General features: G+C 46.4%; 1 protein-coding gene across 1 annotated transcript in view; it reads right to left on the reverse strand.

Moving 5' to 3' along the window:
- Nucleotides 1-7581, reverse strand: part of LOC146186857 (sperm-specific sodium:proton exchanger-like) — a 48857-nt gene extending 41276 nt beyond the window's left edge. Inside the window, exons 1-6 of the mRNA XM_084608127.1 lie at nucleotides 7562-7581; nucleotides 2306-2477; nucleotides 1598-1679; nucleotides 1345-1538; nucleotides 949-1032; nucleotides 263-357 (exon numbers count right to left, since the gene is read on the reverse strand). Of these exons, the coding sequence (XP_084464253.1) occupies nucleotides 263-357; nucleotides 949-1032; nucleotides 1345-1538; nucleotides 1598-1679; nucleotides 2306-2477; nucleotides 7562-7581 (647 nt within the window). The remainder of the gene's footprint in view (nucleotides 1-262; nucleotides 358-948; nucleotides 1033-1344; nucleotides 1539-1597; nucleotides 1680-2305; nucleotides 2478-7561) is intronic.
- Nucleotides 7582-11096: the final 3515 nt, after the last annotated feature.

The raw sequence follows: 11096 nt of genomic DNA on the forward strand, positions 1-11096 counted from the left end.
GTAATAGGAATATTCCTTTTTTCAATCACCGTTTACCGGTATCTTACCGATAGCAAGTTGTGTCCGAAATACGCTGAGGCATAGCTGTGTGCCTTAAACATATGCAGACAGTTTTGGTTCACAAAAGCAGAGTTTTCAGAAGAAATGCCGAATTTATAACATTTGCACATAAATGTCATTTTCTAGCTAGAATTCGCATTCCCGTTAAGCGTCCTTTAAACATATACAGCATGTCTGGAAAGAAAGCGAAAGTTCCGCTTACACTTTCTTGTGAAATTGGTACTGAAGGGCTGCAATTAACGTCATTTTGGTCCTTTGCTGAATTATTCCTTGGCGGTACTGACGAGCATAGCTGACCTTCAAAAAAAAAGAAGATTTATAAAAAGCTTCTTATAGGGTTCTTGTGATATTAATAAACAGCTCTACCGCGGCTTTACAAAGGGCTAAAAGCTCCCTCCGCAGAGTAATAGTAAATAAAAAGTGTGCAGGAGACCTAGCACTCACCGTAGTCTATTTCTGATGTCGTTATGGCGTGTTTAGCATAACTTCCAGATGTGTATTTACTTGTTCTATTATATCGTGACTTAATTTGCATTTGCAGGACAACCGAGCCTGCGGGAGAGCACGCGAGAGATATAGTTTTCGTTTATAACCATAATTATGAGGATATTAAGTTTTTTATCATAGAGACTTCGTGACTGAGAGACAAACTGACTTTTCTGCGTCCTATTGTGTCAGCAGTAAGGCCAAGAACATGAACGAAACAAACACTTTAGTTGTACCAGTCAACAAATAGTCAATATTTCGTGCCAATAAAATTCACTGTGGTCTCTTCATATATCTTGATTTCTTTCGTAATTGTAAGTAGGAAAGCTAGTTTTCATGACTGTGTTTCTGCAAACTGGCTAATTCAATTGGCTTGTGATTACTGAAGACCCGGTAACGTACCTGCTCAATTCTGAGGACATTTTCGACTGCCAATGTGTCGATGTACCTGGGAACCTTTCGAAGTCGTACAATGCATCCAGCCCTCTGCAGAAAGAAGGAAGCTACCATAAAGGTGGCGCTGGTGTAAACTCAAGCGCATAATAACATACCAAACCAGGTAAAAGCGCAAATACGTGATTATAGCTCCTTTCAATGCTGTGACAAGACTACTGTGATAAGACTACCGTGACAAGGCTACTGTACTATAGGAAGCTGAATGGCACTTACGATAGTAGGTTTGCGCGTTCTCGGTATAACCTGAATCACAAACAGCGTCTAGAATAGCAACAATTTACATTTAGGTAGCAGATTCAAAAACAAAATTGTCAGCGTCTGGCGGGAAAGGAAAGGACTCACGAAGGCTGCCTGTAGTCGGAAGCTGGCCTCGAGCGGGTTCCGAATGAGCGTGTTCCCTGCCACCCAGTGCCAGTCTGCCAGCAAGAACGAGTCATCCCTCATGTAGAGGGCACGAGCCGAGTCCGCAGCCTCGTTGAGGTGATGCACCGCGTCACGCATGGCGCGTAGCTCTACATCCGACACCTCGAGCATGCCTGCGCACAGGGTGAGGGTTAGGAGGAGCTAAAAAGGGGAGGCCTTCTACTGGGCGCACCTAGGGTGCCGAGGACCACCTGCAAGAGGGTGACGTTGATGAGCTGCGTGAGAACCATGTCGCCGACGACGTACAGGTACGACTGACATGAAAAAAAAAATATAGGCGTCAAATTTTTCGTATTATAGGCTGATATTGTAGGATGACTGCCGTTTATACATACGTGATCGACGCCATTATTACACATTCAGACGAGCTTTCGGCTTCCCTTTGTGCGATGCGTACTAGTAATGCTCGCTTCGTCTTCGTTGCGTGAAATGAGCGTTGTCTTGGGAATTATATTCTGCAAGCCGCACTACGAATTGTTCGTGGAATGCAACCTTTGTTCTCTTAAAGCTCTGACTACATTCATGACTGCCGCTTAGTTTTAGCCGATGACGAAAAAATCATGCCTTCAAAGCCTTCCTTGTTATCAAAATGAAAAGCTGGCCAAAAGAAATTATTAAGCGCGAAATGAAAATCATTGTAACTTTTATTCGAGAATGGAACATTTCCATTGCTTTGTTAAAAAATACAAAACTATTGTGGCAAGGGCGTCTCGTTAGAAAATGCTGTGTTCATTTAGTTTTGTTTAATACAAAGGTTGCCCGCGTAATCTCTACGAGTTCTTAGAGGAAGCGATTCAATACAGGCTTCAGCAGCAAAAAAAAAAAAAAAAAATTCAGAATCCTTGAATTTTTTAAGCACTTCAGTGGTCGAGAAGGAGACCCTCGTGATGCTCTCCGTGTAGATGTTCTCGTTCCTCAGGAACTGGGCAGTGGCGAGGGAACTCAGGTAGGTTCCCTTAATGCCCGCCCAAGAGAGCACCATCGCCTGGCGCACAGTGACCTGGTAGCCGAAGTGCCCGATCGCCGGATATAGAAGCACCACCGCCATACACCTGTGGTCGAAGAACAGAGAAGAGGTTCAAAAGTGACCAAGCTGAAAAACTACAATCAATACAGCACTTCGTATAGAGCTTTGAAGCTACCGCTTTTCAATATGCGCCCGAACGAAAAGTGACCCAGACTTAAGAAAACACCATACTATTTAAAAGCGACATCTAGAATATTGTTTCGTCGAGTGAAGGTCTTTGGCGGTACTGGCTTCTTTTTCCTCTGCTTCGCTTCTACTTCGCACACACGTTGCTTATTATTCAAACACTTGACCAAAGTTTTTCGTACCGATACATATCTTCACAAAAATAGAACATTGAATGACGCAGTGGCCCACAGCCTTTCAGTCTTCTGCCACGGCCGCTCAATGGAGGCGCACTTGGGTGCGGCCCGTCGCGTCGCCCAGATGAGCCGTATTGCGCCTAGTTCTCATCGCCACCAGTCCGGGACGAGTCCGGGCGGAGAGCTGCGCGCAGCGGCCGTGGCTGTGCTTTCGTTTCGGCGTCCGCGTGGTCGGCGCTTGCTCAATTTAGGATTATGAGCGGCGTTTCACACTGTATATGATGCTATGTGCAAGTTTGCTATTGATAAGGTGATAGCGGCAAGTCATCATCACTAGGCTTTTCCAAGTCATTCGTGGTCTTCCGTTTACAACGAGAACGAGGCAGTCGTGTGCTTCGCTGAGTGCGCACCCATTTAGTTGCGTTTGAACCACTGTAATAACGTATTAGATATTGCAATCTTGAAATCGGGACATGGTTTGGGGCCAATATTCTGCGTGCACTTTTCTGGAAACTTACAATTCAGGACGTAGCGTTCAACATTATTGTTCAGCCTGTTCCTCCATTTTCACTGGAAATAATATTCAAGTGGGTACCACCACCAAAACATACTAGCTAACACAAACAGTTGCAAGAGAAACAACACAAGACAGCCAGTTCAACGACACGCCCGCAGGCTCAGGCAATTTTTTTCTGGTTTGATTATGAAGCCGCGTGATGCACAATAGACACGAAAGCTTATTTTACATGCAAATAACTTTTCTCGAAAAAGGTTTATGTGCAAGCGGGATTTTTTCCACTGTCTGATTAATGTTGCCTGTCCAGTTGCGCATTAGTTTGGTTAGGTCTTTAGTGTGACTGCGGTCTTCTCTCTCGCAAATCAACTCCGGAAATTGCACAAAATAGGGAAGACGGGATGAAATTAACATGTTGCATAGCTTGCTGCTTCTTATGACCTGCGGGAACTTCATCACCTTGCTAACAAAGGTGCATGGTGATTTTCAAATACCTTAGGCGTCCATCATCAAGAATTTTGATAAGTCCAGGGTTTTGCAGGAATCACAAGGCACAAAGTTAATAAATGGATGGGGACTAATAAAATAAAATTATTGACACTCTAAAGTAAGCACTAGAAGTTATTTAAAATTTGGTAATATATAAATAATGAAAACACGGGCAGAGACTGAAGACAGAATAAATAAAAATGTTTCATGAGATTCTGTAAAACTATTCATACTTTTTCTTCAAATGGACGTGCAAGGTAACCAGCCAAGAATGCAATCGGTGCTAACTCTATGTCAGCTGCTAGTTCACACCACACATGAATGAATCCAAGCTGACTCGAAAACCCTCCCGCAGCAGACGTGATATGGCAGTTGGCAAGGTACGACTTTCATAATAACGAATGCCAAGTTTTATAGCTGCCTATTGTTAATAGGTGCATTTGCAGACTGATGCTTGCAAGATGCCAACCTGCACAAAGCATGGCAAAATGTGTATAACATCAGTCGATATATTTTTTTTTTTCGCTAGTGGTACCTTCAGTATTTTCTCCGAGGTGAAAACTGCAGCCCTTGGGTCAACTTTGTCGTTCCCGCCTTTGAATTGCCTTAGGCTGCTAAAAAGCAATGCTATAGACCCGCTTTCAAAGCCTGCTTTAGGGCGTATCGGAAGCTGAAAATAAGATTCGGTTAAATGCAATGCACTAGTAAGGCACACAGAAGACATTGTTGTAAGATACTTGATGTGACCAAGAAGGTACTTAATTTGCGCCACTGTGGATCTGGTTGTCATGATTGTTGCTTCGTACGTTTGTTTGGCTAGCCTTTGCTTCGACGTGCCTCCTTGGACCTGAATGTCCTCGATATGGCAAAGTCCAACTCTAACCAAGAGAGTCGCTCGTCATCTGACAAATAGAGCGGCTCCTCTTGGTGTCTCCATGGCTTCACTTATGCGAGGTTGTGCAAGGCATACCATTTTGATATCATCGTCATAAAAGTGATCGTGGCGCAGCCTTCTTGAAGCACACATGCTTCAGGATGACACGGGGGGTTGTCCAGGAGGAAATGAAGTGTAGCTATAACAAGGGGGGGAAATAAAGCTATTGACCTGCGCACAATAATTTTTTCAAGGTTGTTTGGCTCAGCATGAGCCCGCGTGAGTAACTTAACTTGTAATGTGGGCAGTTTGGGAACACGGAGGGGACAGCTGAAGGAAGCAGGATCTTCCGTTTTATGTTCTTCCTGTAATCGTCATCTGTGAAGTGCAGTGAGTATACTAGTGACTTGTCACTCGGCTCCCACCGGCTTCCTTTTCCATCCTAGCCCTCCTGAGATATGTTTTTCAGCCATGCTGCTCGACGTTGTGAATCGCACGGGAACTCATGGTAACCGATCTTTTCTTGCTTTCGTGGTGCACAGCGGCACACAGCAGTTGCCTGGCATGGTGCTGCATACGCTTAGGACGCTGTTATGCTAAGTAGTCAAAACGATAACACGCGCCAACCCAGCCAGCGCGCTCCTTCCGCGTCGTCTGCTCGTCCGTGCCGGCGGCGCCCTGTCCTGGAGTGGTGGCGCCCCCGCAGAGAATGACGGCGGAAACCGTAACTTCTGCCAATAGTCGCTTCCCCAGCCATTGAGGCGCGACGCGACGGGCCGCACCAAGTGCGCCTCCATTGAGCGGCCGTGTTCAAACACTCTAAACTTTCATAGCTTTTTGGCTAAATCATCCCCTGCTCATTACAATAAGCAGTCATGCACTATTTGGTGCCCCTCTGCAGCCAAGCGAGGTTTCAACCCGACTATGCTGGCCATTCAGCGATACGACTAAACGTTGGACACTATGTAAAGCCGTCCAAATATTTAACTAGCATGCATAACGGCTACATTTTCTGTGCTCGTATGCCTTAGGGTGAATCAAACATTTCGAAAGGTCAAGATTAGGCAAGGGCTAGGGGAGCATCGGCTTAAATTTGATCTTTTCGCAAGTTAGCGCCTTTTAAATGCACACGAGCACAGAAAACACAGCCTTCGCACTCACTAGTTAGCTGGATGGCTGTACAATATTGGCACTTTTTACAAATTCCTATTAAAATCATTTTCCATAAGAATATTTCAATATGCTTTTACCAAAATACCAAAATAGTGCACTCCCAAGGGTTTGTGACAAAGACAGCAGAAAAGCTTCAGTCGCAAGTGATGTAGACATGCAAAGTAAATGATGGATGTAACAAATGCATTGCAACTTTGCGACCTGACCTATACTACCAGTGGAAATATTGCCGAGTGTAACTAAGCATAAGAAAACACTTGAGTGACTTTTATGAACACATTTTATTGCCTAAAAAATTAGGCAAGGAGTTCTGCACTGAAAACTTAAAAAGCTCTGGTGCAGGAATAGCTAGCCTGAACAATAATAGACGCGAACTCCGCTTCATGTGCAACGCTGGTAGCTTGGACACCCAAGCAGTCCACACTGTTAAATACTGGCACTGAAGGATTGCACTGCGTGGTCCTTAGCGAGCACTGCCTTAAGAAAGTGGAACTACCTGCATTGCCAGAATAGGTACGACAGTAAGGCAATAGTCACATAGCAAATATGCTGTAACCAAAAAAGATGACAAAAAGGTCTACCAGGAATACACTGACAATATTGATCTATGCACACTCCGCTGGTCATTGGCTCCTCTTTGAAGAATATGGTCTGCTTTTCTTTTATCTCTACCATCATCCCCTTTCTGCAAATTCCTTTCAGTACATGATATTAAAGGTTCGTACTGGTTAAAAGGCCAGCTACTGTTTCTTTTGCTTTTTCCGAAATAGCCTAGAGTAGACTTTAAATAATGACTATCTTCTTGTACATATTTCACTAAACACGACGCTGAAAATAATCGTGCATGACGCGACGGGACAGCAGTGCGGCACGCACCATAGGGCGATGCTCAAAGGCTTTACAATAACGCCATCGGATGTCACTATACATACTGCCTATTCTACTTGGGTCTCTTCAAAACGTGCTCGAGGTGCACTTCTGGCTGATGCGCTTTAATCGGGCGCAAACGTGCCTGCTCAGTTCCCAGACGCCTGTTCTGTGGCCTGTTCTCTGGATACAACTTTATGGAGGGAAGATGAGCAGGGTTAACAGATGGGTGTGAGCACTCACCGCCAAAGGTGTTCTAAAAGTAGCCCAAATGTAGCCAAATGTCAAAATGTCATATAGCCCAAAAATCGCCCAATATAAACATTTAAAAACACGCACAAAAATTATTACTAACATTATCGCTCCATTTCCGCTTCCTTCTCAATCGCTTCGCTCCGTCATTCTCTCCCTCTTCCTCGGAATCTGCCGCCCGTGCAGCTGTCTGTTTCTTATGTATTTTTTTTTCTTTTTTGTAACATGTGAGCGACGCTGGTGGCTCGGCAATAAGTTAAGAGCGCTGGCTCGATAATCATGGTAGTCGAATATTTTGAGTGGTGTTAAATGAAACGATTTTATTCCACACCACGCGACTGACACTGAAGCGGCCTACGTAGACACGGCAGAATACAGTCACCCCACGGCATATGTCACCAGTGTGATTTCTTATAACTTCAATCACACAGTTTCTGCCTTTGTTAAAGCAAAAACATCGACAGAAGCCAAAGAGGCAGCCATAGCGCTAGCCATCTCCTTTTCCACTGCCACACTCATTTTCAGCTATTCTAAACCGGCCATTCCAAATTTCGCAAGAGGTAAAATACACCCAGTCGCACATCAAATCTTAACCTCTCGCTCCACAGCTTCCCGACCCATTCACATTGTCTAGGTACCAGGCCATGCAGACAACCATGGTAACGAGGTAGCCCACTCAATTGCTGAGGCACACATCAACAGAGCGGGGCATACCGAAGGCTGAGGAAGCACGCGGGACAGACTTCTCACCTATCATGACATAACACTTCGCTACCGAGAACAACGACTCTTATATCCCACACCTCATACCTCTCTCTCAAAACCCCATCAAAGAATCTGGTGCCAGCTACAGGCCAAAATCTTTCCCTCCTCAGCTTGGTTGGCCTTGACACACCCGGGCCGGTACGACTCCGTATGCTCTCTATGTGAGGCACCTGGAGCCACGTTCAATCACATAACGGTTTTATGCAAAGATTCCAAGCCACCGCCCCATTGGGGCCTCACGGACCAAAAGGTTTGGGAGATCGCGGTCTCCATCTCGGACCCAGCAGCGCAAAACATGCTGGTTGACTGGGAGCTGAAGCGGTCGCTGCCAGGCACGGCTTGTCAGACACCAGCCGGAATAAGAAACAACCTCAATCCTTGTAATGTACCCTGGTTGCCACAATAAATGTTTTACCAACACCATTCCGCATGTAAACAGCACGCACACTTCCGAACACACACAAACGTACATACATATTTACGACATATACACTCAGAAGCAACATATAGACAAGAATATGATAGAGGCGAAACGAGGTGTATGTGGTAGTTGTGTACTATGTATACATGCATGCAGACATGTATATATATTCTAAAAATATTAAACAGATCAAAAGTACGAAAATTGTCGAGTTAAATGCATAAAAACACCTCTTTAGCTTGCCTAATATACATGTGTACTATACATATATAACATATTCCACCATGCTCATAACATTTATATAATGCAAACACTGAATACGAGGAAGCATACATGTACAAGAATGAACATAATAGAAAATGAGCAGCACATACAAAGATACCCAATATACACTGAAAACTAAACCTATACATTCCGACAGTGTGTTTAAAAATTAAGAAAACAATTTCTGTTTTAAGTTCCCGATCTTTCGGAGCCTGAATGGCAGTTCTGAACTCTGCTTCAAGGAAAGAGAAGTGTCTTGCTGCTAAGGTGGCTTCATCGCTCCTCTGAAAATTCTTGCCGTCCTTGTAAGCAACTGTCCTGTCTCCAGAGAAGTGGATCCTCTACTTCCGAGGAAGCTCCATACGTCCTCTCGGCGTCAGGTTGCGAGACCTCCGGCGCATGCTACCCATTCATGATTGCAGTTCAAGTCGGCACGGAGGCTAGGCCTAGTGCGGCCGCTGCCACGCTGGCAGAGGGAGCTTCGCCGGAGTTGCTCGCTGCAACTCCTGCCCTGCCGTCCACAGCTCAACCTGACCATCAGCCTCAGGTCCAGCTTGGTGCTCCAGGTTCTTCAGCACCAGCGCCCATTCAGCCTTCCCAAAATGCACAACAGCCCGCACGTGAACTGTTCTCTGGGCGGAGCACGGCTATGACCACCCAGCTAACACGCCGAGAGGGACATCCAACAGTGCGACCTGAGGAGACGTGCTCTCCCATAGACTTAACAGCTCCACCATCCGTGTCAACGAGCACCCGTGCCCCTCACAAGCGTCCTTCGAAAGATAATCAACCGAATTCGTCCTCGGCAAGTGGTGGCTACCAAGGAAAGCGCTCCTGTTTAACTACTATCGAAAATCAGGTTGCACCTACACCGGGATCGTCATCTTACAAAGTGGCGACTAAATCCCTAGCCAACAAAAGCCTCACCGATATACCAAATAGGATCATCCAGGCCAACTTGGACGCGTGTCTAGGAACCAGAGGTTTTCGGGGCTTCACGGCGAGGAAGAAGTCAAACACTATAGCTGTGTGGCTCCCGACACTTACTGCGGTGGAACGTATCCAAACGCTTGGTTATAGTTTAGTCACAACTGAGATCTCAGTGCCTGTACAAGTGTGTCTAGTTGAAGGCTCCGACTTGCAGCATTGCGTCGTTTACAACGTCGACATAAACGAAGATCAAACCACCCTTCAACGTGAGCTGTACTGCCCAACGCACCGAGTCATACAGGCCCGACACATAGGAAAGGGGCGTTCCTGCATGATCACCTTGCAAGATCCTCCGACACTCCCAGCCTGTCTGTACTACTACGGCTGCATATTAAGGCCGAGACCGTATAAACCGAGTGTGGTTTACTGTTACAACTGTTTTCGGGCAGGGCACATGCGCAAATCTTGCCCTTTTGCTACTGCGGATGAAGGTGCGTCTGAAGAAAAAATTACGTATTGATGCGGCCTCTGCAGATCGAACGACCACGAGAAAACATCTCCAAGTTGTCCGACAAAGCAAAAGGCAACGCAGAAGGCTCGTCTTCGGAACGCTAAGCGTTGGCCAATAGAGGACATGACACCAGTGCAGACATCCAATCGCTTTGCAGCTCTCCAGTGGGATGATGGCGAGTGGCCAGAGCTTCCTGAGCCCGCTTCGAATGCACCTCCAGCTAGGACAAAGTTTAACGATACGGTGCTCAAGAAACGCCTTCGACAACAGCCAATACAGCAGCGTACTGATCCACCAGACGACGATATGGCTGTAGTGAATGAGCAAATCAATCGTCTCTTAGCAGAGGTCTCTAAGCCCCGACAACACCGCGAAATGCTAGCTCGACGTCGGCGAGGTGCAGAAGTAACCGCCAAATCTAGTAATTGCCCAACACCGCCACCTTCATCCCGCGCAACAGGGACATTTGCTGCATCTTCCCAGTGTACCACAACGCTCAATGATATCTCGGCAACATCGCTGCTCCGCTATATGGTCAACCAGTTGTCCAACCTGACATCTGTGATACTGCAGCGCTTGGACTAGCACACCAAAATGGTGAAATCCGGTCGTCTTGGTGTACTACAGTGGAACTGTAGAGGCATTTCCACGAAGGTGGCCGAGCTCAAGACCCGACTGCGATTTAACAAGCTTCGGGTGTGGGCTATATTACTTCAGGAAACGAACGCCTTGCCATCTATTCCGGGCTTCAGCGGCTACGTGCCTCTTTCAATGACCGACCGTCGCGTGCAGACTGCTTCTCTCCCGGGAAAGGCGGCGGTATATGTTGAAACGCGTATTCCTCATGTGCGCCTTTCTCTCGAAAACTGGTGCACATCATACCAAGAGGTAGTAGCAGTTGCTGCAAAATTTCTGAAAGCAACCGTTGTTCTTTTTTCATATTACGTTCGACCAGCTGGAGGCGCCTCTTCCCGTAATAATCTTGGCTGGTTATTAAGTGTTCGTCGGCAATACCCCAGGTGTTCAATTTTAGTCGGAGGCGACTTTAACGCCCCTCACCCGGATTGGGGGTATCCTACTGCAAGCCCTCATGGTAGGCGTGTGCGGGATGCCTTCACTGATGCCCTGTTTGTTCTGCCTAATCACCTTGGGACAGCAACACGGCCTGTGCGTCACATACGTAGTGCTGCCTATGCTCCAGACTTGACGTGGTGGTTGGGCGCGGGAACTCCCTCATGGCATATGGAGCCAGACTGCTGGGGAAGTGATCACCACCCTATCC

This window comes from Amblyomma maculatum, chromosome 6 (genome assembly GCF_055883805.1).
Source record: "Amblyomma maculatum isolate TAMU_Amacu chromosome 6, ASM5588380v1, whole genome shotgun sequence".
NCBI lineage: Eukaryota > Metazoa > Arthropoda > Arachnida > Ixodida > Ixodidae > Amblyomma > Amblyomma maculatum.